We start from the raw sequence: 26,755 nt of genomic DNA on the forward strand, positions 1-26,755 counted from the left end.
TCAGGGCCATGATCTGAATAACCTCTCTACTGGGACTTGAAGCCTCTTTTACACTTCACAACATTTATAAAGAAGAATTTGTGAAATTACATATAATGATCAGAGCCTTTGTTAAATGTGGTTGATTGGCAGTATCTCAAACAGCTGTGCTGCAATAACATGTCCATTATTAACCTTGGGAGTTTGGTGTGTGGGTTTTGGGAGGTTGTTTTGGCCAGTGTGTTTGTGTGGATTGGGTAGCACGGACAGGATTGTGTGCGTGTGCAGTTGGTTTATCCTCTGAAGCCACTCAACCAAAAAAAGCAATCTGTTATAATAACCAACTGCGTTGTTGTCATTTAAAACGTTTGATGAAAATATATGATATTGGAAATGAACCAAAAACTCATTGAAAGGCAGGTAGGTAGATGGATTATCAGTTAGACAGACAGACACAGACAAGCTGGCAAACCAGCAGGCAGACAGACAGGTGGTCAGAGATGCATTGCATTGAATGGGACCATTATATTGGTTCAGATATGATCAGCCTCACCTCCATTACTGGTTGTCATACTCATCCCCCCTCTGTTGTCCTTTCAGCCTGTCGGGGTGTCCAATCGCTGCAGCAGAGAAGCTGGCTAAAGCCCAGGAGAAGAGCATCGGGTGCGATGGCTCCTCCAAGTCTAACCAGGGCTCTGACCGAGTGCTCAGGTACTGTTCACCGCTCACCACACCACACTCAGCTTCCATAAGGACCACCTCACTGGTAGACGCAGAGTCCAACGGCCTGAATATATTAATTTAATACTTTACCAGGGTTGGGTTTCATTCCATTTCAAATTATTTTACTCTTCCTGAATTTGAATGGAATTGGCCCCATTCCGGAGCACTACATTATATCCTACCTTACTATAACTCGGCTTGCATTAGTCAGTCAATGTTGGAAGGTTTTCTTAATTATTGTATTATACATTTTCACATTTCTTTGTCTGTTTGATTTCTTTATCTTTTGATCTCTCAGACAGTTATCGTTTGGAGACGCTCCACATTCATTTTCTTGTTTATGAAGTGAAAGCCTTTATTGGGTTTTAAAGAGCTGAATCATTTCAACAAAAGTTGTTCTGATACGCAATGGTAGATATAACATTTCTATCCAATTAGACTACATCACTAATTAAAGCTCTGATAGTTTCTAGATAAAAACATTTTTGTAAATTAATATCAGAGAAAATGCATGGCTTTAATTATGAGTTGTGTTTGGGTGAGACATTTTCAGGAAACAGCATAGACATGTAGCTTAGATGAACTAAAAGCTAAATCCAAGGATTATCTTAGGCTAGAGTTGACTGTTGCCTTGCCTTTTCCCTTTTCTACGTTCCCCTCCCCTTTCCCTACCCCCTCTCCTCCCTTCCCCCTCCCCTCCCCTGCGTGATGTTTGGTGCCTCTGCTCTGTCCAACCTACACCCCCTCGTGGTTTATTTTCCAGGCCTATGTGCTTTGTGAAACAGCTGGAGATCCCTCAGTACGGCTACAAGAACAACGTGTCCACCAGCACGCCACGCTCCAACCTGGCCAAGGAGCTGGAGAAGTACTCCAAGACCAGCTTTGACTACAGCAGCTTCACAGACAGCAGCCATGGCAACAATGTCTACGGCAAACGGGCCATCGCACCCAAGCTCCAAGGCAGGGACACTTCACCTAAAGGATATGATGGTACAGTCCATCTTCCTGGCACATCAGCTTTATCTGTTACCTACTTTATTGTTGTTCAGGTAGTCAATATGAATATTGTGTCAGTAGAATAATGAATATCCTTGCTTCTGTGGATTGGTTTATGAATGGTCTGTATTCTAAGCCTTTATTCTCCACGGATTCATTGTATTTTGTGCCGAGTCTTTCCAAATTCACCAATATTTTTACTTCCCAAAATCCTTATTGTTGAATGCATCCCCCACAGCCAAACTTGTAATGAATACTGAGGTTGAAAAAGTTGTAGATTCACACGCAGAGCGCGGCAGGTGTTTATTTCGCCTTCGCAGGAGGCAGGAATCGTGGTCACAGGCAGGCAATGGTCATACACAGGTAGGCAATGGTCATACACAGGTAGGCAATGGTCATACACGGGCAGGCAATGGTCATACACAGGTAGGCAATGGTCATACACAGGCAGGCAATGGTCATACACAGGCAGGCAATGGTCATACACAGGTAGGCAATGGTCATACACAGGCAGGCAATGGTCATACACAGGCAGGCAATGGTCATACACAGGTAGGCAATGGTCATACACAGGTAGGCAATGGTCATACACAGGCAGGCAATGGTCATACACAGGCAGGCAATGGTTATACACAGGTAGGCAATGGTCATACACAGGCAGGCAATGGTCATACACAGGTAGGCAATGGTCATACACAGGTAGGCAATGGTCATACACAGGCAGGCAATGGTCATACACAGGCAGGCAATGGTTATACACAGGTAGGCAATGGTTATACACAGGCAGACAATGGTCATACACAGGTAGGCAATGGTCATACACAGGTAGGCAAAGTTCATACACAGGCAGGCAATGGTCATACACAGGTAGGCAATGGTCATACACAGGCAGGCAATGGTTATACACAGGTAGGCAATGGTCATACAAAGGCAGGCAATGGTCATACACAGGTAGGCAATGGTCATACACAGGCAGGCAATGGTCATACACAGGCAGGCAATGGTCATACACAGGCAGGCAATGGTCATACACAGGTAGGCAATGGTCATACACAGGTAGGCAATGGTCATACACAGGTAGGCAATGGTCATACACAGGCAGGCAATGGTCATACACAGGCAGGCAATGGTCATACACAGGTAGGCAATGGTCATACACAGGCAGGCAATGGTCATACACAGGCAGGCAATGGTCATACACAGGTAGGTAATGGTCATACACAGGTAGGCAATGGTCATACACAGGCAGGCAATGGTCATACACAGGCAGGCAATGGTCATACACAGGTAGGTAATGGTCATACACAGGCAGGCAATGGTCATACACAGGTAGGCAATGGTCATACACAGGCAGGCAATGGTCATACACAGGCAGGCAATGGTCATACACAGGCAGGCAATGGTCATACACAGGCAGGCAATGGTCATACACAGGTAGGCAATGGTCATACACAGGTAGGCAATGGTCATAGACAGGCAGGCAATGGTCATACACAGGTAGGCAAACAGGCAGATTAATCAAAACATCACAAGGTTGACAAAGAAAAAAAATACAGAACCTTACAAAACGACGGTAAGAGTATTTCCACCCCGTGCATTTGTCTATATTTGCGGATGAACTACCCCTATCTCTGTGTGCTTGTGTCCTCCAGTCAAGCGCTACTGTAAGAACTCCAGCTCGGCGAGCAGCCCGAACAGCACCTACGCCCCCAGCAGCAGCAGTAGCAGCCTGAGCTGTGGAGGAGGGGGCGGAGGAGGGGGCAGCAGCGCCAGCTCCACCTGCAGTAAGAGCAGCTTCGACTACACCCACGACATGGAGGCTGCCCACATGGCTGCCAGGGCCATCCTCAACCTGTCCACGCGCTGCAGAGAGATGCCCCACGGCCTGGGAGGAAAACCCCAGGATCTCTGCTCTCGGGTAGGAGTTGTTTAGTGACCAACTCTTTATAAAGCCTTCAGAGCTGATACTTTTAAGTAGAATCGACATGAGATAATGGGATTGTGTGTCATGTACAATATTCAAAGGACGTGAGAGGTTGGACACGACAGGTTTTTTGTTGTTGTTGTTGACATGTAGGTTGACTTTCGGCCAACTGGAAGTATTCAAATCCGACTTGACATCCTGTGGTCTAACATAGTATTATAGTATTGGTTAGACCTTTGAATGATATCCTCGAAACACCTTCCCATCCCACTGCCCGAGGCCTTACTCTCCCAGCTCCAAGCTTCCTCTGTCCTGCCATGTAATGTGAGCAGTGATGAGTGAGGACGATAGGGTCTCTTTAGCCACGCACACTGGCGCTCTGTTAAAGAGATATCTACGGCCGCGTCTCTCGATTGGCGCTCAGCAGGACAGCTTTATATTTTCTCTCCAGGGATCAGGTGAGGTAGATAGGGAGAACGGCGGGATGGGACGGATCGCCGCCGACACGCCGCAAGCCCAATATGTCATCAGGAGGAGATAAGGCGCCGGTATCCCTGCATTATCAGCATGGAGACGCCGAGCAGGTAAATAGGGAGGCCTTCTGCGTGAGGTAGAGCGGAGTACACTCAGCTGGCAGAAGAGCCTTAACCAATCAGGACTTCCTCTCTCTTCCTCCCTTCCTCTCTGTCCATTTCTGCTCCGTTGGCGAGACAGACAGACAGACAGACAGACAGACAGACAGACAGACAGACAGACAGACAGACAGACAGACAGACAGACAGACAGACTGGCCCAAGGCAAAGGTAGAGACAGGAAACGTCAGGGAGATTCTCAACCTTCTTTCATCTGAACACCTCCAGTCATGTCATTGCTTTTCTTACATTGTCTTTCCTCATTTACGTCCATTCCTATCTCTCTGAGTGAAAGCGAGGGAGACTGAGGAATAATCATGAATGCTGAGAGAGAATACATTTGTTTCATTTTAGGAGCTGGAGGAGGCTGGTGGAAGTAATTTGGGGAAGCAGCCACTGACCCCTCCCGCTCTCTCTTGCCCCACCTCCTCCCAGCAACAGGGGACCGGGGCTATCTGGGGGTCAGATGACAATCATGTGGTCCGTAAGGAAACAAACATGCTCGTTAACGCACAATGACACACATACTGTATATGCACATTCATTTGAAGCACACACATACCATGCCAAAATTAAAATATCTATTTCTCTTTCCTGCTGATAGCTTTTAGCCTTGCCTCAAAGTTTCTCTCTCTCCATTCCACATGCCCATAACCATATTTGTTGGAGTGGCGGCAACGATATAGTAAATTAATATATGAATATATTATGTATATTAAATTAATATAGGGGAAACACTGATGTCTATCTTTGGTCTACAAAGGCTGATTCTGTTTTGTCACCATAATAGCGTCAAACTCCAACGATCCTGAATCCAGTAACATATTGTCCAGAGCATGAAAAAAAAACTAGCTTGAGCTACTACAGTTGAAGTCGGAAGTTTACATACACCTTAGCCAAATACATTTGTTTTAAGAATGTGAAATGTCAGAATAATAGTAGAGAGAATGATTTATTTCAGCTTTCATTTCTTTCATCACATTCCCAGTGGGTCAGAAGTTTACATACACTCAATTAGTATTTGGTAGCATTGCCTTTAAATTGTTTGACTTGGGTCAAACGTTTTAGGTAGCCTTGTACAAGCTTCCCACTATAAGTTGGGTGAAATTTGGCCCACTCCTCCTGAAAGAGCTGGTGTAACTGATTCAGGTTTGTAGTCCTCCTTGCTCGCACAAGCTTTTTCAGTTCTGTCCATAAATGTTCTATAGGATTGTGGTCAGGGCTTGGTTACGGCCACTCCAATACCTTGACTTTATTGTCCTTAAGCCATTTTGCCACAACTTTGGAAGTATGCTTGGTGTCATTGTCCATTTGGAAGACCCATTTGCGAACAAGCTTTAACTTCCTGAGTGATGTCTTGAGATGTTGCTTCAATATATCCACATAATTTACCTACCTCATGATGCCATCTATTTTGTGAAGTGCACCAGTCCCTCCTGCAGCAAAGCACCCCCACAACATGATGCTGCCACCCCCGTGCTTCATGGTGGTGTTATTCAGCTTGCAAGCCTCCCCCTTTTTCCTCCAAACATAACGATGGTCATTATGGCCAAACAGTTCTATTTTTGTTTCATCAGACCAGAGGACATTTCTCCAAAAGGTACGATCTTTGTCCTCATGTGCAGTTGCAAACTGTAGTCAAGCTTTTTTTATGGCGGTTTTGGAGCAGTGGCTTCTTCCTTGCTGAGCGGCCTTTCAGGTTATGTCAATATAGGACTAGTTTTACTGTGGATATAGATACTTTCGTACCTGTTTCCTCCAGCATCTTAACAAGGTCCTTTGCTGTTGTTCTGGGATTGATTTGCACTTTTCGCACCAAAGTACGTTCATCTCTAGGAGACAGAGCGCATCTCCTTCCTGAGCGGTATGACGGCTGCGTGGTCCCATGGTGTTTATACTTGCGTACTATTGTTTGTACAGATGAACATGGTACCTTCAGGCATTTGGAAATTGCTTCCAAGGATGAACCAGACTTGTGGGGGTCTACAATTTGTTTTCTGAGGTCTTGGCTGATTTCTTTTGATTTTCCCATGATGTCAAGCAAAGAGGGACTGAGTTTGAAGGTAGGCCTTGAAATACATCCACAGGTACACATCCAATTGACTCAAATTATGTCAATTAGCCTATCAAAAGCTTCTAAAGCCATGACATCATTTTCTGGAATTTTCCAAGCTGTTTAAAGGCACAGTCAACTTAGTGTATGTAAACTTCTGACCCATTGGAATTGTGATACAGTGAATTACAAGTGAAATAATCTGTCTGTAAACAATGGTTGGAAAAATGACTTGTGTCATGCACACAGTAGATGTCCTAACCGACTTGCCAGAACTATCGTTTGTTAACAAGACATTTGTGGAGTGGTTGAAAAAATAGGTTTAATCACTCCAACCTAAGTGTAAGTAAACTTCCGACTTCAACTGTATGTGTACTTTACTCATTTTATTGGAAAGGGAAAGGGAAGGGGGATACCTAGTCAGTTGTACAACTGAATGCCTTCAACTGAAAGGTTTCTTCCGCTTTTAACCCAACCCCTCTGAATCAGAGAGGTGCGGGGGACTGCCTTAATCGACATCCAAGTCTTCGGCGCCCGGGGAACAGTGGGTTAACTGCCTTGCTCAGGGTCAAAACGACAGATTTTTACATTGTCAGCTTGAGAATTAGTTCCAGCAACCTTTCGGTTACCGGCCCAACACTGGAAGCAGACCCCAGTACCCTAACCTCTGAGCCCAGAAGACTATACAAGCATACATACAGTATGTGCGTCACAAAGAACCGGAACCTGGGTTTTTTGCTCCACTGGAACACAGGGAGACTCCAGCCTAGGGGGAGTGTCGTGTGGAATCACTGTTGAAACAGGCGTGCCTTACCTGGAGAGGGGGAGAGGAAAAGAGAGGAGAGGAGGAGATGAGAGGGGGAGTGGAGGGGGTTGGAGTGAGGGATTTTAATGAGGGCAAGGGAAGGGTGACAAATAGACATTACGCCTCCCCTCCAGCCCCCTCCAAATACAGGGCAGAATTCTACTGTGCACATGTTCACCAGATGCAATACATCGGCGGAGGCTGCTGAGCGGAGGAACACTCATATTAATGGCTAGGATGGAGTCAATAGAGTGGTATCAACCACCTGGAAACCATGTTTTGATGTGTTTGATACCATTTCATTGACTCCATTCCAGCCATGATTATGAGTCGTCCTCCCCTCAGCTGCCTCCACTGCAGTACATGGATATTCAGCTGGGTAGGAGAGGGAGGGAGCATTTTGGCTTGATTATTCAAGCCTGTCTGTGTCCCTGTTTGTTGTGCGATATTTATTGTGTTTTTGGTTGACTAGCAGCAGTCCCTATGCAGCCGCCCAGCGTTGCCCTCCAGCCAACCTCTAACCCCACAGCCCAGTCTCTCTGCCCAAATCCACTCACATCACACTCAAACCAGCCAGGCCCCAATCTGCTCCCTCTGGCTGTGGAGGTTACAGACACTCTGAGGGAGGGAGGGAGAGAGAGAGATGGTGAGATTAGTGCAGGATCACTACATTTGCTCCCTTGCCCTTTATCACTGATGACCCTGTCTCTCCCACCAGTCACCATGCCTTTTTTTACCAGAAGGAAATATTTAGAGAGTTATGTAACATATATAACAGGTTTTTGAGCTGAATGTTGCTTTGCCTTTCTTCTCCTCCCTCTCTCCTTCCTGCTGCCCCTCCCGTCTTTCCTCCTTTCCCTGTCTCTCTTCCTCCCTCCAGAACCCAGACCTAGAGGTAGATGAGAATGGGACATTAGACTTGAGTATGAAGCAGCGTCTGGGGGGTGGCGTAAGTGCGGTGCTCACCCCCCTGGAGCCCATGTCTCCCCAGCGCCAGGCTCTGATGCGTTACGGCATGGGGGATGACTGCTGGGACCTTCCGGTCGACTACGCCAAGATCAAATGCATCGACGAGGACAGCAAAGAGGTACTAAAATGTGAAGGATGATGATGCTAATGATGATCAGATGATGATGCCGATCACTCCTCTAACCTGTAACTCGGATTGTGGGATGAGGCTATCCTATCTTTCAATGACTTTCTGTCACATTAGCTCCACAGTACCTCAGTACTCAAATAACTTTGACACGGCAGCATTCAAATATCCTGCATATAAACAAGCAGCTTGCATACTGTACATACATCTAACGTTACGGTTCACACTGGCCTACATACAGAAGTCCCCCGCTGCATTTCAACAACACTCATCCATTTGGCAGTCCGTACAGTACCTACTGTGTTTCACATCTGTCCAACCCGAGCCATCTGTCTCCAAGGACTTTCTGTTGATTCCTTCTTGTGTAAGACTCCCATCTCATGTTGAGGTCATTTTTAACACCAGCCCAGATCTCAGGTTGAATGATTGGAAAGTCATATTAGGAGTTCTCAGGGAAAACAATTAATTCTTTGTAATGTTCATTTCCATCAGCATCGCCATACAGCAGACAGAGGTAGGCTGTCTCTCAGCTGTTTGCCAGAATTAATTATGCAAATAAATACTGGGAGGGAATCTAAATAGCTCTTCTCGCCAAAAGACTGCAGGGAATCAGTGTGTGTGGGGGTGTATTTGTGCGTGCGTGTGCATGTGAGCGTGCCTGCGTGTGTGCCTGTTTTTACGCTGTAGAGGACCTTGCAAAATGACCCAGCCCAGTGCTCTTCAATATGTGCTGGATATATTTGCCTGTCTTTAGGGGCATTACTGTACACAAAGGAAAATAGATGGTTTACATCAATAGTCTTGCCCCGCCTGGCTGCCTGCACTGTAGACAAAGCCAGCCTGCAGTCAGACTCTAGCGATCTAGGACTTCACCACAGTGCCATCTAGGGTATCTGTTAAGTACAGCATTAGAACGCTCAACCAAACTCCTAACTCTGATTCCATTGTGTTGAGGTTAATAGGCATAGGGAAGCACAACATAGTGAACAAAGAATCTCTCTATCAGGTTTTCCTCATATAATCCTGTAAATAATCATGCAAATAGATAGCTCCAATCCTGTAATATGCAGCACTTCGTAAAAACTCCAGAGTTTCTCGTCTAAAGAGATAGTCCTGACGTTTCCAGTCTGTCGTGGTAAGAAGTCCTTTACTTCGTCAATCCTCAAAGAATGCTTTATATACACAACAGCATTTCCAGTCTCCTCATTCGGAGTCTCTTCTGTTGATTCGCAAACACTAAACAAATGGCTTAGGTGCTCCCAGGATCTCAACAGCGGTACTGTAAACGGCATTATTTCTACTTCCTGAGTGCTGCGTTCTCTCCGCAGCCCAGATTGACGGTATGACAGAGCCTCCTCAGCCACCACCTTGGCAGCCCACCAGACAGGCGCAGCCATTTGCATGCAAATTGAGAGAGCAGAGTGCCATTGTGTTTTAAAGAGACCTGCTTCTAAGGCTCTGAGAGTGCCAAGGCAGCTCTCTCTCTATTTCTGTGTGTGTGTGTGTGTGTGTGTGTGTGTGTGTGTGTGTGTGTGTGTGTGTGTGTGTGTGTGTGTGTGTGTGTGTGTGTGTGTGTGTGTGTGTGTGTGTGTGTGTGTGTGTGTGTGTGTGTGTGTGTGTGTGTGTGTGTGTGTGGCTGATAATCTGAAGGTCTGAGTAATACCTCTGGTCAAGTAAGTAGGCATTCTTCCTCGCCGAGCCAGTGACTGTGCCACCAACCGATTGGAGCTCTAAGTTGGTGTCTGCACAATTCAAATCAAATCAAATGTTATTGGTCACATGCACGTGTTTAGCAGATGTTATTGCGGGTGTAGCGAAATGCTTGTGCTTCTAGCTCCGACAGTGCAGTAATATCTAACAAATGATATCTAACAGTTGAAGTCGGAAGTTTACATAGACCTTAGCCAAATACATTTAAATTCAGTTTTTCACAATTCCTGACATTTAATCCTAATAAAAAATCCCTGTCTTAGGTCAGTTAGGATCACCACTTTATTTTAAGAATGTGAAATGTCAGAATTATAGTGGAGTGATTTCATCACATTCCCAATGGGTCAGAAGTTTACATACAATCAACTAGTATTCGGTCTCATTGCCTTTAAATTGTTTAAATTCATTAAAAATCCTACAATGTGATTTTCTGGATTTTTCCCCTCATTTTTACTGTCATAGTTGAAGTGTACCTATGATGAAAATTACAGGCCTCTCTAATTTTTTTAAGTGGGAGAACTTGCACAATTGTTGGCTGACTAAATACTTTTTGCCCCAGTGTATATACATGTATGTCAGAGCAGCATTGGACTAAGATAGTTGTGCCCCTCTTCTAGCCTGCTGGTGGCCCAGGGACGGCTTTAAACTGTAGCCTGATGGACCATGCTACCCATGCCCTCTGTCACCCACAGTGCAACTCCATAGATAGTTGGTCTGTCAGAGCTTTCAGTGTCAATCCATATTCCCCCTCCGTCCATGCCATCTTTCTGACTGTGTGTATCTCCCTTTGTCTCTCTTTGTCACTCTCTCTCCTCTTTCTCTCTCTCTCTCTCTCTCTCTCTCGTCCCTCTCTCCTGTTCACCCTCTCGCCCCAATCTCTCTCATTCCCCCTCTCTTTCTCGCCCATCCCTCGCTCTCATCCACTCTTTCTCTCACCTAAACCCCCTTCATCATCTAGCCTGATGACCTGGACCCGTTCCGGGATCTGCTAGGGGAGCGAGGTTACTCTGGTGACGTCACCATGCACAGCCCCAAGCCCAAGTACGCCCAGTGCAAGGAGAGCAAGAAGGACCTGATAACGTAAGACTGACCTGGATGGGATATGTGTGTGCGTGTGTGTCACAGGAGGTTGGGGGCACCTTAATTATGGAGGGTGGGCTCATGGAAATGGCTGAAGCAGAATAAGTGGAATGTATCAAATACATCATTCCATTCGCTCCGTTCTGGACAGTATTATGAGCCGTCCTCCCCTCAGCAGCCTCCTGTGGAGTGTGTGTCACCACTCCACTCAGCTCCACTCCCCCTGCTGCCATCTGCTTTTCACCCCCTCCGTCTTTGCTTTCCCTTCTTTTTTTTCTGTTCTTTTCCTTAGCTTCAAAGGAACCACCCACCTCTTCTCCTTGGCATGCTACATTTGCAGCGCACATTTCTGCCAGCTTTTCATTTGATCCACAGCTCTTCAGCCAGTGTATTGATGGCTTCTTATGCTTCTCTTACGTTGATGATTTATTGTAATAAAACATCAGTACCTTTTCATGTTGCAGCTGCGCCCTAGAACGGGGTCCAAAACAAACCCTTTTTGCAGACAGTGGAGCTAAACTGAAAACAATGAAAAACAAATCCGCCAACAAGAAAGACACAAACAAACCTCCTATGTCTTTATTTTATGTTCCTCTCGTCATGGTTTCATTGTGTCTATTTCTCTGGGGACAGATGCCCAACCCCTGGGTGTGACGGGAGAGGTCACGTGACTGACGATTACGTGTCACATAGAAGGTGTGACTTCATTTTCTCCTGGTGGAATAAGTCTCTTGGATTGATTGTTTTCAGCTTACCTCGACTATGCTGTCAGACTAATGCAGCCAGAATGCACATCTCTGGGTTGACCTTTTGAGTACGATTACAGTTAACCTTTTGAGTCCAAGTACAGTATCATCATGGTACACATAGGCCTACCAGATACCCAATAATTGTGTCAAGGAATAATAATAATAATAATAATATATGCCATTTAGCAGACGCTTTTATCCAAAGCGACTTACAGTCATGTGTGCATACATTCTACGTATGGGTGGTCCCGGGAATCGAACCCACTACCCTGGCGTTACAAGCGCCATGCTCTACCAACTGAGCTACAGAACTACGTAATCTAGCCAATGAACTTACAGAGCATGTAAACAAAGCTTTGTGTTCTACACAGGCTATCACTCAGAGAGTTAACACTTTTTAATTACTGACCCAAATTCCCCCCTGCACTCGCATCATGGCTTTCTTGCAATTCCAGTCTGTGTGTCAGTGTGTGTGTGTGTGTGTGTGTGTGTGTGTGTGTGTGTGTGTGTGTGTGTGTGTGTGTGTGTGTGTGTGTGTGTGTGTGTGTGTGTGTGTGTGTGTGCGCGCGCGCGTGTACAGTATGTACCCCATGTTGTACAGTATGTGTCTCTGTCATCATGTTTCAACGGTGGGTACTCTCTCTTGTTTGCCTCACTAACGTTGTCCTGGTATCTTTCAGTCTCTCTGGCTGTCCTTTAGCTGACAAAAGCATTCGAAGTATGATGGCCACCAACTCGCAAGAGCTCAAGTAAGGCGTGAGATGTTTCAGTCTTATTTTTCTTTCCGCTTTGTTTGATATATTGTGGAAAAGGTATCATTTATCAAACAGGTTTAAGTACCTCAGACAACGCTAATACACTCCACTGACTGTTACGGTGAAATACATTATAGTTGTGGTACAGAATGGGTGTGTTTTTGAGTGTGTCCCTCAAGACCTGTTGATTATTGTAGGCCCTGATTCGCTGTGCTTTCTGTCCCAGGTGCCCGACACCGGGGTGCGATGGTTCTGGGCATAATACTGGCAACTACGCATCACACAGAAGGTAAATATATACACACACACACACACCTGTAGTTCATCACACAGGCAGTAGACTGGACAAAGTTCTCTGTGTCTGTAATATCTGTCATTGACGTGGTTGCCTTTCCTCTGCAGTCTATCAGGGTGTCCTCGGGCCAGGAAGAGTGGGATCAAGATCACACACAGTAAAGAGGACAAGGAGGACCAGGAGCCCATCAGGTAGAGTTAGCCTGTCACGAATGAGACACAGTCTCCCAGTGTTTGAGTGCTCCCAAACACCTCTCAAAGACTTAGGGAACTACAGAGCTCACTCATTTTCTAGATGCCCTCAGCCAATGACATTTGATGCCTTTAACCGACTCTTAGTGTTCTTTACACAACATTTTAACAGATTAGATTGAAACAGAGCTGAGCAACCCCCAGTCTACCATGGTTTTAGAAGGAGGGCTGTCCTGCAGAGGGATCTGCTGTGTTGGCATCACATAGAGATACAGAGACCACTAGCTGAGACAGAGAATGATCCGGATTCTACCTAAATCCTCCCATTGATTTCTCTGTGGTGCTGAGAGGAAACCAACGCCCTGGCCTGTCCGTGCGTCAGTCTGTCTGTCTCACACGGTCAGCCAAGCCCAAAGAGGCAGGGATGCTTTCCGAAACATCTATCTCCACTAAAACAGCCTAAAATGAGCACTGGCTGGTGGAGAAAAGTTCTAGGACTTTCTGAAAGCATTTGGAACTGTGTTGCGGTTTGGACCAGTTTTTTCTGCGTTATTTCAGGGAAGGGGAAGAGATTCTGACTGTTTCTGGAAATAGAATAATCCTGATTGATAGATTAATAAAAACCAAGGGGAGTTGTAACCATAATCCATTGGGGGAAAATGATGTGTTGAAACATTTGCAGCTTCACTGCATCTGATTAGCCATAGTGCTGACTGCTGATTTAACGTTGACTCACTTTAATCTGTGTCAGTGCGATAAACTGCCATAGGGACAGATTAGACCAGATTTAAGGTGTTTTTATTTATATTTAAATTGGAGTGATTATATATACAGTTGAAGTCAGAAGTTTACATACACCTTAGCCAAATACATTTAAACTCCATTTTTCACAATTCATGACATTTAATCCTAGTAAAAATTCCCTGTCTAAGGTCACTTAGGATCACCAATTTATTTTTAGAATGTGAAATGTCAGAAAAATAGTAGAGAGAATGATTTATTCAGCTTTTATTCAGCTTTTATTTCTATCACCCAGTGGGTCGGAAATGTACATACACTCAATTAGTATTTGGTAACATTGCCTTTAAATGTTTTGGGTAGCCTTGTACAAGCTTCCCACAATAAGTTGGGTGAATTTTGGCCCACTCCTCCTGACAGAGCTTTTGATACTGAGTCAGGTTTGTAGTCCTCCTTGCTCGCACAAGCTTTTTCAGTTCTGCCCACAAATGTTCTATAGGATTGAGGTCCAGGCTTTGTGATGGCCACTCCAATGCCTTGACTTGGTTGTCCTTAATCTATTTTGCCACAACGTTGGAAGTATGCTTGGTGTCATTGTCCATTTGGAAGACCTATTTGCAACCAACCTTTAACTTCCTGACTGATGTCTTGAGATGTTGCTTCAATATATCCACATAATTGTATTTCTTCATGCCATCTATTTTGTGAAGTGCACCAGTCCCTCCTGCAGCAAAGCACCCCCACAACATGATGCTGCCACCCCCGTGCTTCACGGTTAGGATGGTGTTCTTCAGCTTGCAAGCTTCCCCCTTTTTCCTCCAAACATAACGATGGTCATTATGGCCAAACAGTTCTAATTTTGTTTCATCAGACCAGAGGACATTTCTCCAAAAAGTACGATCTTTGTACCCATGTGCAGTTGCAAACCACAGTCGTTTTTTTTTATGGCACCTTTGGAGCAGTGGCTTCTTCCTTGCTGAGCGGCCTTTCAGGTTATGTCGATATAAGACTCGTTTTTACTGTGGATATTGTAAAGGGGTACGTAACTGGTGGCAGGGAAGTCAGACGCAGGAGAGCAGAAATAGGTAGTAGCCGGAGCAGTTTAATCCAAAAACCAACGGCATAAAAATACAACAGAATATGGGTACAAAAAACCCCTACGCGCTCCAGTAAACCTGTGCACAAGCACTTACAACAAACAATTCCAAAGACATGGGGGGGGAAACAGACATGGGTTAAATACACAACAAATAATGAGGGAACTGGAAACCAGATGTGTAGGAAAACAAGAAAAAACAAATGGAAAATTAAAAATGGATTGACGATGGCTAGAAGACCGGTGATGCCGACCGCCGAACGCCGCCCGAACAGGGAGAGGTGACAGATATTGATATTTTTTTTATATTTACCTGTTTCCTCCAGCATCTTCACAAGGTTCTTTGCTGTTGTTCTGGGATTGATTTGCACTTTTCGCAGGAAAGTATGTTAATTTCTAGGAGACAGAACGCATCCCCTTAATGAGCGGTATGACAGAACGCATCCCCTTAATGAGCGGTATGACGGTATGACCCACTGGAATTGTGATACAGTGAATAATAAGTGAAATAATATGTCTGTCAACAATTGTTGGAAAGATGACTTGTATCATGCACAAAGTAGATGTCCTAACCGACTTGCCAAAACTATAGTTTGTTAACAAGACATTTGTGGAGTGGTTGAAAAAATAGGTTTAATTGATTCCAATATAAGTGTATGTAAACTTCCGACTTCATCTGTATGTATTATATCATTATGCATACTGGTACTTGAAGCAAACTGCATTCTATTCTGTAATGATATTTCAAGAAATTTAGGCACCCATGAAACTACATGTGTCCAACTTTACATTACATAGACCATATGGCGTTGCAATAACTATGTAATTACACAATTCTTCCTGACAATTTATCCTGATCAGGTAAAACTCTAGGCTCTTGTCAGAAAGAAACTCTAGTCCCTGGTTATTAGAATAACCACAGCATCCCTCTGCCATCAACAGGTGTCCGGTCCCGGGCTGTGATGGTCAGGGTCACGTGACGGGGAAGTACGCGTCTCACCGCAGCGCGTCGGGCTGCCCCCTAGCTGCCAAGCGGCAGAAGGACGGCTACATGAATGGCTCCCAGTTCACATGGAAGGCTGGGAAGACAGACGGAATGTCCTGTCCCACCCCAGGCTGTGACGGCTCAGGCCACGTCAGTGGGAGCTTCCTCACGCACCGGAGGTGGGTCTGGGTCCTGAATCAATATTCCATAATGCATCCTCTCTTTATCCCTTCCCTGATGTATTCACTGTTCTGACATTACAGGCTTTGTGAAAGCTATGTCGTGGAGACAATGCTTTCACCTATCCAGTCAGGTTGTGCGTGTGTGTCTAAATAAAATATGTACTATTTGTGTGTAACTATTTTCTCATCTGTTCCTCTAGTTTGTCAGGCTGTCCGCGTGCGACGTCTGCCATGAAAAAAGCCAGACTGTCTGGACTGTCTGAAATGCTAACGATAAAACAGCGCACCAGCAATGGTAATGACCGTCATACACACAATGGAGCCAATCAGGAGAGTGTATGTGTAATGAGCTTCTGACTGGAATCCCAATCTAATATAAAGAGCCAATCAGGAATGTGTATGCGTAATAAACTCCAAAATCTAATCCCAATCTGAAACAAAGTGTCCAGGATTGTCATACAGCAATCAAAGAAATCCATACAGCCTATGAGCTAGCAAGCACGCCTGTGACAATTAGGCTATTCATCGATGCGGTAAAGGAGTCAATGGAACACTGATGTTCAATGACTAGATTGGCGCACATTCAACAAATCTGTTCTCGCAAAGTGGATATTAGTCAAATCCGTCATTATTTATGTCGTGTAACAGGCCCACAAATTTGCTGCATTACATGTAGAAGTGGTCCCTTTTCAGGTTTAGAAGAAGTGACTGCTAAATGCTAACTCCCCTTTGTATAAGCTGGTTAGCATAGCTAGCATACAGAAATCATTGATTGTTGTCAAAGTTGTTTTTAACTGTAATGCAGTTGATTGGTTGATATCCATACAAGCATTATATTTTTACCACAACATATTGTGAAATACACATGTAAACAATACCCTAAATGTAGACACATTTTGTTGGTGGGCAATGAAGGTCACTTGAGATCTTTCCCCCACGGCCCTTTCCCTAACGCGTTTCCATGGCAATTCCATTGTTTTTGTCGAGTTCAACTTCTTTACCAAAGATTTTTATAACTAAACCTCATTGTTCTATCTGTCTTTACAACATCTAAGGGTTGAACCTCCGCCATTTGGTCATTTCCCTTGCCATTGTTGTCAACGTTCTACAGACGCTGCAGACATTAATGCCCAAAAGCAGAAATGGGGTTAATGACTGTTTTGTCTAACATAGATGACATTGCTAAAGTAGGCAACTATTTAGTTGGAAACAACTTTGCAATCAACATCATGTCATCAAATTTACTTTAGACAGATGGCAATGTTGTCATTAGCTAGCAAAGTTAGTCAAAAATAGCTAGAAATGCTAACGTTAGCTAGCTAAAATCCGGTGGTCTCCTCTCAATCTAAGCTACGTGGCTAATGTTATAATGCATCTAAACTAAATTAATCTGGCAACATAAAAATGATGGCAAAAAGGATGTCCTACTAATTATTTGCCATCTTTAGATTTTTTTATTATTTTTATAATATATATATGTTTTTCTTTCTGAATTTTTTCTACATTCCAGAAAAAAAGAAAGAAAAAGAAAAAACGTATACATACAAACAACAACTCACAGACACCCACAAACAATGACCACATCTCCTATGCCCAGACCTGGATCTTCACACCTCCATCCCTAGTGCCTGCATTACTGTTTGTCACTTATTCTTCAATTGTACCAATTTGTTTTTCTCAGTCGCCCATGCTATTTCAATATTTCAGTAATATATCATTTGAATTTTACTCTGTCAATGATGGCGCAATACGCAGACAGATTTATTAAAAGTAAGTTTACACTGTAATACTTCTGACAGTCAACCTTCTAGCTCCGCCCACAATATCCGAAATTTATAGCATTCCCAGAAAGCATGGATCATTGAGTCATTATTAGTTTTACATGACTCTACTGATGTGCTGTAGAATGTGTGAATTTTGTCTCTTGTATAATAAATTCTGTACATTAGTTCATACTGGATTGACTCTACTGATGTGCTGTAGAATGTATGAATTTTGTCTCTTGTATAATAAATTCTGTACATTTTCATTAACTGTAATTTTGTTAGTTTATGCTCCAACTTTCGCACCATATGTGCCAACATCATCTCTTTTGAAATCTTGGTTCCAATCATTTATGTTTTTTTCCTAAGAGATTGTTAGTTGGATATGCTTTCTGCAAGGTTTTGTAGATCTTCCCGATCATATGAACATTCTTTTCTGACTCAAATAAGATTCCCTCAAAGTTGCTCTGATGTCCAAAAGATTTCAAAATTCCGTGATGCTGTATGTAACTTTTAAGTTGCATGTATTTGAAACTATCTACGTTGATTAGTGCAAAATTACTCTTTAATTGTATTTCCTGTTACCTAGATATTTACGGTTTCTGTGCCTTTAGTTTTCCACGTGGGCCATTTTATCGATGAATTCTGAAAAGCTATCTAAGGATTATTCTATAAATGTGTGTCATTCTCTATTTCCAAGCCACTGTAATGCACTTGGAGTAGAGTGGAGCAGAATGCTCAGTCGGGCATCAGTCTTCAAATGAATGTTCAAAACAATATTGTGACGGAATGTGCAACCCTCTGCCTCTATCACACTCTCCATTCACTTACCACACTGACAGATTATTTGAAGTATTTTGTTGGGCTTGGAGTGGGTGGCAGTTATCTAATAATTGTTCACTGTATTATCTTTTGAAGGTATCGAGAATGAGGAAGAGATTAAACAGCTGGATGAAGAAATCAAAGATTTAAGTGAATCTAATTCACAAGTGGAGGCAGATATGATCAAACTTAGAACACAGGTAGGTCAGTACTAGTACCACGTCATTTGTTGACTTGAAAATTTGACTCATTTCATGCTTTACCGTTCAGTTTCTACCCATTGTGGCACACCATTCTGCTATCATCAGTGCTCCTAGACTCGAAGTGTATATTTCTAGCACAGCGTACACCTAAATTAATCTACCCCCTGCTATAGCACTCACAAGAAAAGGGACTCCAGTTTTGGAAAACATCTGTCCAATCGTCATACATGATCTACCATCAGTGAGACACATCCTAGCATATCTCACATCTGGGAGAATGCGGTTTAACAAAGTGGGGCATTCCTAATTATAAAGCACTTTTCCTCTGGGGCCCCCTGCATGCCAAACATTGAAAAATAGAGAGAGCATAATCACTCCCAGCCAATAAAGAGGAACACCCAGTTCACAAAAACATCCTACAGCTCCATTAGAAAGAGAACAGGGGCAGCAGCTTCACAGCTAGTATAATAGGATTTCTATACAACCATGTGTGTATGTGATCTGCAGAAGCTAAAATTCAATATCAAGAATGTATCAAACACTCCTTTCAAATCCAGGATGGAAGGAACGGAAAGAGCTTCACAATATGTTCAAATACAGTTTGCCTTTTTGATAATGCATGCAAGTTTGATCTCACGTTGGAAATACAGGCTGTATTCTAACCTGTAGTAGACTTTTGGACCTCAAACATTTGAGCACAACAGTGCATTGGAGGCACATCCCTCTGAGCAAAAAGTGGTTGAATCAACATTGTTTTCACATCATAAAAAAAATAAAAATGACGTTGGATCAACATGGAAAAGTGATTGGATTTGCAAAAAGTCACCAATGTAAGGAAGCTGTGTATATTTATTTTCACAACTTTTGAACTTAAACCAATGACAAAGTAAAAAGTTTGGTTGATTTCATGTTGAATTTACATTAGTTGACAACACAACTAAATGTGAATCAAAACTAGACGTTGAAATGACGTCTGTGCTCAGTGGGACGGCATATTTGTGCTAAAATTGAGTTTGAAGCATGTGTTGGAATATACCCCACAGAATTTGAAGCACATCTGTGTGATTGTCAGTGTGTTGAATTGCATCTGTCCATGCTTGCCCATTGCTCTTCACATATGTTGCTCTGTTGCGGTTACATCCATCTCTCCGTGTGATGATGCCATAGACATGGCTGCACGCCAGCCAATCAGCCGTGAGTTGTGGCGTGTCTGAGGTGTGCCGCTGCCCGTGGTATGTGAACTGCACCCTGTGTGCTCCGCTGTAACAACCACAGGTAAAAACCACCACCTTTACCGTAACCCTCTTCTTCTCTCACACTCCCTCCCTTCCCTAGATTACCACAATGGAGTCTAATCTGAAGTCAATAGAGGAAGAAAACAAGGTGATTGAACAGCAAAATGAATCTCTCCTGCATGAGCTGGCAGGTCTCAGCCAGACACTGATTAACAGTTTAGCTAATATCCAGCTCCCTCACATGGTAAGGGAACACCAAGAACAACAACCTGGCGAGTTCCTATAAGTAAACATACTGTAGCATATGAATCGATTCATTTATATACTCATCGATGTACAGTATTTCTCTATTCATTATTTGCATTTCTGTGAAGCCCTTAAGGACCCAGTTTGTCCATGCTGAGTTGAGCTGGAGCTTAAAGCCTAGATTCATGGGAAATAGGTTATTGCTAATTTTAGCCAAATTGAAATGGGGAGGTTTTACAGCGCCTTCGGAAGGTATTCAGACCCGTTGCCTTTTTACACATTTTGTTAGGTTACAGCATTATTCTAAAATTTCCTCAGCAATCTACACACAATACCCAATAATGACAAAGCTAAAATTGCTTTTTAGAAAATGTTGCTAATTAAAAACAAAAAAACAGAAATACCTTATTTTCATAAGTATTCAGACCCTTTTCTATAGGACTCGAAATTGAGCTCAGGTGCATTCTGTTTCCATTGGTCATCCTTGAGATGTTTCTACAACTTGATTGGAGATGATTTGGAAAGGCACACGCGTGTCTATATAAGATCCCACAGTTGACAGTGCACATCAGAGCAAAAACCAAGCCATGAGGTCGAAGGAATTGTCTGTAGACCTCCGAGACAGTATTGTGTTGAGGCACAGATCTGGGGAAGGGTACCAAAATATTTATGCAACACAGTGGCCTCTATCATTCTTATATGGAAGAAGGTTGGAACCACCAAGACTCTTCCTAGAGCTGGCTGCCCAGCCAAATTGAGCAATCGGGGGAGAAAGGCCTTGCTCAGGGAGGTGACCTGACAGAGCTCTACAGTCCCACTTTGGAGATGGGGGAACACTCCAGAAGGACAACCATCTCGGAATCACTCCACCAATCAGACCTTTATGGTAGAGTAGCCAGTCCGCTTTGAGTTTGCCAAAAGGCACCTAAAGGACTCTCAGACCATGAGAAACAAGATTCTCTGTTCTGATGAAACCAAGATTGAACTGTTTGGCCTGAATGCCAAGTGGCCTGAATGCCAAGCGTCACGTCTGGAGGAAACCTGGCACCAACCCTACGGTGAAGCATGGTGGTGGCAGCATCATGCTGTGGGGATGTTTTTCAGCGGCAGGGACTGGGAGAATAGTCAGGATCGAGGCAAAGATGAACGGAGCAATGTACAGAGAGATCCTTGATGAAACCTGCTTCAGAGTGCTCAGGACCTCCGACTGGGGTAAAGGTTCACCTTCCAACAGGACAACAACCCTAAGCACACAGCCAAGACAACACAGGAGTGGCTTTGGGACAAGTCTCTGAATGTCCTTGAGTGGCCCAGTCAGAGCCCGGACTAGAACCCGATCGAACATCTCTGAAGAGACCTGAAAATAACGATGTAATCCATTTTAAAATAAGACTGTAACCTAACAAAATGTGGAAAAAGTCAAGTGGTCTGAATACTTTCCGAAGACACTGTATATGAGGCTTGTGTTATGAATTAGGGGTCCATTTCTACATGCAGAGACTTACAATGGTGACCAAACAACAGCCTGCTGATAACGTTTTCTGATATCCAACATATAGACAGATTGGAAAGGCAGTCTTAAACTAAAATGTTTATCAAATATTGCTATCTTCTGTACCTGCCTGTTCTCAGTGCAATGGAAACTTAGTCTACCGTTTTGACTCTCTCTGTAGCTACAGGCTATATTATGTTTGCAAATTCAACAAACTAACTTGTTGATCTATCATGGATTTTCATAGTACAGAGTACATGTGATGCTATGATTGCAGGTCTGTTTTTACTGTAGGACTAAAAGTATTTTAGGGCATGCCAAAAACAGCCTTTCTCCATAAGAATCCATAAATAAAAATCCCTATAGTCTTTAGAAAAAGAAGGACAAAATATCACTGATCCAAAAACTATGACTGATGCCCGTGTTATTCACAAATGGCCATTTTGCCATTTTCTTATAAGCCATAATGCTGCCATTTATCATAGTTTAATTTTTTTTAAACGATATCTCTTCATATAAAAATGTGTAACCTTTGTGTATGAACACAATAAGGTACCATTCCAGATGCTATGATCATTCTGACTTTGTTGTGAGTTGGATTCAGTTGCAGGCCCAGTTCGCTACCACACATGTATTCTTGTACTGTATGCTTTGCTTTGTCTTGCCTTTACTTCCTTCAAAGTTACATTTAGTTAGATGTGCTGTTGGTACTGCAGCTACAATGCTACCGTCTAGTGATTGTTTGAGAGAGTACCAGTAACTAGGCACCAACTAACAGTAACTAACCTTCCCCCCCCCCCCATAGAAACCGCTTGCATACAAAGAGGCTCCCATTAGAAATAACAGCTGCTTACAGATGCATCAGATAGTAAGACAAACATTCGTCATATTCTTACTCTAACACTGCTTTTCCTTCTGTTAATCCTGCTCTTTATTTCCTCATCTGGACACTATAATATGCTACTCGTGTCAGTGCCACCCTAATAGTCAGTAGAGTTAGTCATCTGTCTGGTTCAGAATCTCTCCCATGCATGTCCTCCTATTGTCTTTCCCATGTCAATCTGTTTTTTATTCGGGGTGACCTTGTCTTTTTTCCAGTCATCTTACATCTCTTGATGCGATTTAAAAAAAAAAAAATCCTCAATCACTTCCATTCCTGAATTTTCCTTTTTTTTCCAAATGTCCTAACCGCAATGATCATCTATTTGAATAGAAAAAGCTTGATTTAGCTAAATGAAAGTGCCCTTGTTGGTTGCAAAGTGCATGTACATACAATGCGTATAGACACTGCAGCATGACCCTATTTTCCCAACGTGGACATCGCTGCATGACATCTTACTCTGTGTGGATCATCTTTGTGTAAAACCACCACCTCTCAGCCTTTAACCTGTTGCAAGACACCTTATTTCGATGACTATCACTTTTAGAGCATTTAAATATGAAAAGGCCTAGTTCAGAGAATAGTTTGTTTCAAGTGGTTTTATCTGTGGTAAAACATGTTGGTTAAAAAACTGTTTGTAAGGCTAAGCTCCTCAAAGGATGACTTTAGAGTTTTTTTTTTAGGCCTGTCTTCTGTTCCCCCTATTTCACCTCTTTTTCTTATGATCTCACCTAATTCTGGTGTTGTTGAAATGTTTCACAGGAGCCGATCAGCGATCAGAACTTTGATGCTTACGTGACCACGCTAACAGACATGTACACCAACCAGGAGCAGTACCAGAGCCCTGAGAACAAAGCCCTGCTGGAAAACATCAAACAAGCGGTGCAAGGAATCCAAGTGTAGCCCAGCCCGCTAGCCCAGCAAACGCCAGAGCTTCTTCTCAAAGAGGAGTGAAGGAAAACAACATCCACAGGAAAGAACTAGAAGTGACATGATAGGATGACGCCTCATGGTTTGCTGCTGTAACTTATCATACAGTGTTAGATACAGATTTTTGATCTTGAAAAAAAAAAAGAAATGTTATGCTTAGAAAAGTTCATAATGATTTTTCTTTTTTTGTCTTGCTTTGATGAGAAGAAAAAGTAAGTGGCAGAATAGTTTTTGAAGACATTCACATTTTGTACGTTTTCATACTGTATGAGCTGAAATAGTGTGATGTAATGTTTCTAGCTGCTCGTGTATGCACATTTTTTGTGTATATTTCTGGACAGTAAGCTGATTAACATAGGACTTTAGTTATTTTTAATGCTTGATGATGAAGATTTTAGATGAAAAAGCTGCTCTGGACAGTGAAAACAAAAACAAAAATCAAGAGGGAACTGCAAGGAGGTAGCTACTTTTCAATGATCTTTTCCTCAATGGATGATTTTGGAATTCTAAAGATGTTTTTTCTTCTTCTTGTGTGCAGATCGTTGAATAGCAAGACTTGGTTGCAAAGTACTTTTTTTGAAACCTTTTTTAAAGGTTGGTAGCTGTAGGTGGGGGCATTTTTAATAGGTGTTGGAAATGAGTATGGAAAGAAACTGACTTGATGTTTGTATGAATGTTATAGTTTTATTGTAAACATCATGACACGGAAACCCAATGGTGGAAATCCCATTGTCTTGAAAAGGACTATTCACTCTTGATCTTTTGTGTTGGTAGATACCTATTGTCATTCAATCAGCAACAATGTGATGTATAACGGAAATAGTATCAAGGCATCATTCTAGCATTTAGTATTAGTTCTGGTTCAAATGTCAAAACTTATGTTGCTACAAACGGGCAATGGCTCAGCAATGTATCTCTAAATCATATGTTTATAATAGATATGGGAGGCAAAAGCAAATTGGGGGGGTATATGCAATTACCTGTTTATAAACATAGGGGGTGGGGGGGACAAAGGAATCTTTTCACTATATGTCAAATATAAAATGTTATATAAACCTAAACCTTTCAATACAAAAAAGTATTTAAGTTGAACATTCAGTTTTAAAGATGAAAGATGCTTTACGAGTTCCACTTTCTTTACATACAGTTTTGCACAAGGACACCTTTGTTTCCATGTTTTGATGTTTCTACAGAAACTAAAGCAGTACCTGAGAGCCTAAGCGGAGAGTAACAAGAGTTTTGTAAAGAGTATTTATACTAGAGTATGAGAAAGAGCGGGACTTACAGGGTCATTGTCCCCACTTATGTGCCAGTAGACTATTTGCACTTGTCCTACAGATACTATCCTAACATGTGGCGGCGTGCAATTTCCAGGTGTTCCTTTGAAACACGATTGGAGCAAATAACTGCTTGAAGCCACTAGGTGATGAATTAGTTCCACTGAAGGAGACTACAGGGATTTGAATCAGAAATTATGATTATAACCATACCACTAATACTGTATTAACAAATGTTAAACAATGATGCTATTTCATTTCGGTATGTTATATGAGTATTAAATAATCCCCAGCAGCACTTTATATCTAATCACTGTACAAATTAAATAGTCAATCAATTAAAGGTAAAAAATAAAATAAAAAATAAAATTGAGGGCGTATTCTCTTTTTTTTAAAACTCTGAATCGGGGGATGCAGCTCCATGTCTGTATGCGGCCCGTCTTTCTGTTGTGTTATTAGTTGTTAACGACCATGTTGAGAATTTGCCTTTTAAGAGCTAATGCAAAGGTGCTTGTTGTTCAACTGATCTCATCTATTGTACTTTTACGTCCTCTTTTAGGGCTCCTTTGTCAATGGCTGCATATGCCTTTCTCCACAGCATCGTGTCTGCAGCTTTTTGCCAATATAGTAATGCTTTCAGTAGAGTACTAGTTAGTATCAGTTCTTGAATTCATTCTCATTATCAGTACAATGGAAAGGGATTTAAAGCACAAACCGGCTGCTCATCTACCGTTGGTACATAAAATCACATTTGAAAAAAGTTTTCTGTGAATATTTACATAGGGGACACAAAAGTTGTCACATATTAGAATGCTGAATTTTCATCTAAATTATTGTGAATTCATCAGAGTTTATTTATTCTATCTTGTTCATTTTGAGGTTGATTTAAGTATTCATTAACGAAGACAGGATTTTGTATAAACTATTGTGCTCTCTGTGGAACTGAAGTTTAATTTATTTTTGTACTACACAGCATGGATTTGTTGACATTTTAATTTTGCTATAAATGTGTGAGATCACAAGTTGCTGTGATATTTCATTTTTAAATTGTGAACTTTGTAAAAATTTTGTCATGCTGGATGTTGAACACATCTTACTCTGAATAAAGAAAAATTGTGTTGCCACAGGCCTGTACGCTTTGATGTCTAGTCATCATCCTTGGTCATCATCCTTGGTCATCATCCTTGTTCGTGCTCTTAATTCAGTGCGTAAAACCCATCATTCTTGGAACCCATTCGCTAAAGGCTGCATTCATTCACATGGGTTTTTTCAATACACAAGAGAATCTCTAGGTTGTTTTATTCCTCGACAATCCTGATGTTTTGCAATAAGAATAAATAAATAAGAATAAAGCTTTCTTGGGATTCACTTTACGCTATGTGATAAATTTGACGTTTATTTTGACGGCTATAAAGTGGAGTGGGTGGTTTGTTAGAAGTACTGTAACAAGTACCATTGTCAATCCACAGGAAAACCAGCAGAGAGCAGCACAGAGCACTGTATAACGTCATATATCTCTTGGACAAACGTTTTTTTTTACCTGCATCCTAAACCATTATAACGTCCTAAACCGTTATAACGTCCTAAACCATTATAACGTCCCAAACCATATAATTCTATGGCAATCTGTTTGCATATTTGGCTCAGAATAGGCACATCAATAGAGTATCAATAGAGTGCTTTCCACCCAGTGAGAGACAAACAGGCAACATTTTAGGGAATAATTTCCAGGTTATATGGGAATAACATCTGAATAAGCAATTTACACGTTTATTTATTTATTTATTACATCATTCTTTTTAATAGTATTAAGCAAAATTGGTATCGCTTAACTGTATGTATCACTAATTTAGTGGGCTACATATATTATTATTTTTTTTAAATCGGACATCTCTATACAGATGCAGGCTACAAAGTA

The 26,755-nt window shown here is 42.4% G+C and overlaps 1 protein-coding gene across 1 annotated transcript in view; it reads left to right on the forward strand.

Moving 5' to 3' along the window:
- The window catches only part of LOC118369100 (myelin transcription factor 1-like protein), a 143,531-nt gene extending 117,560 nt beyond the window's left edge, over positions 1-25,971 (forward strand). The window contains exons 10-23 of the mRNA XM_052496942.1: positions 580-690; positions 1,466-1,692; positions 3,351-3,616; positions 7,993-8,199; positions 10,877-10,998; positions 12,428-12,496; positions 12,729-12,791; positions 12,905-12,988; positions 15,765-15,986; positions 16,190-16,284; positions 18,671-18,774; positions 20,113-20,160; positions 22,556-22,618; positions 23,393-25,971. Of these exons, the coding sequence (XP_052352902.1) occupies positions 580-690; positions 1,466-1,692; positions 3,351-3,616; positions 7,993-8,199; positions 10,877-10,998; positions 12,428-12,496; positions 12,729-12,791; positions 12,905-12,988; positions 15,765-15,986; positions 16,190-16,284; positions 18,671-18,774; positions 20,113-20,160; positions 22,556-22,618; positions 23,393-23,533 (1,822 nt within the window). The 3' untranslated portion in view covers positions 23,534-25,971. The remainder of the gene's footprint in view (positions 1-579; positions 691-1,465; positions 1,693-3,350; positions 3,617-7,992; positions 8,200-10,876; positions 10,999-12,427; positions 12,497-12,728; positions 12,792-12,904; positions 12,989-15,764; positions 15,987-16,189; positions 16,285-18,670; positions 18,775-20,112; positions 20,161-22,555; positions 22,619-23,392) is intronic.
- Positions 25,972-26,755: the final 784 nt, after the last annotated feature.

The sequence above is a fragment of the Oncorhynchus keta genome, chromosome 35 (assembly GCF_023373465.1).
Source record: "Oncorhynchus keta strain PuntledgeMale-10-30-2019 chromosome 35, Oket_V2, whole genome shotgun sequence".
In the NCBI taxonomy this organism is placed as follows: domain Eukaryota; kingdom Metazoa; phylum Chordata; class Actinopteri; order Salmoniformes; family Salmonidae; genus Oncorhynchus; species Oncorhynchus keta.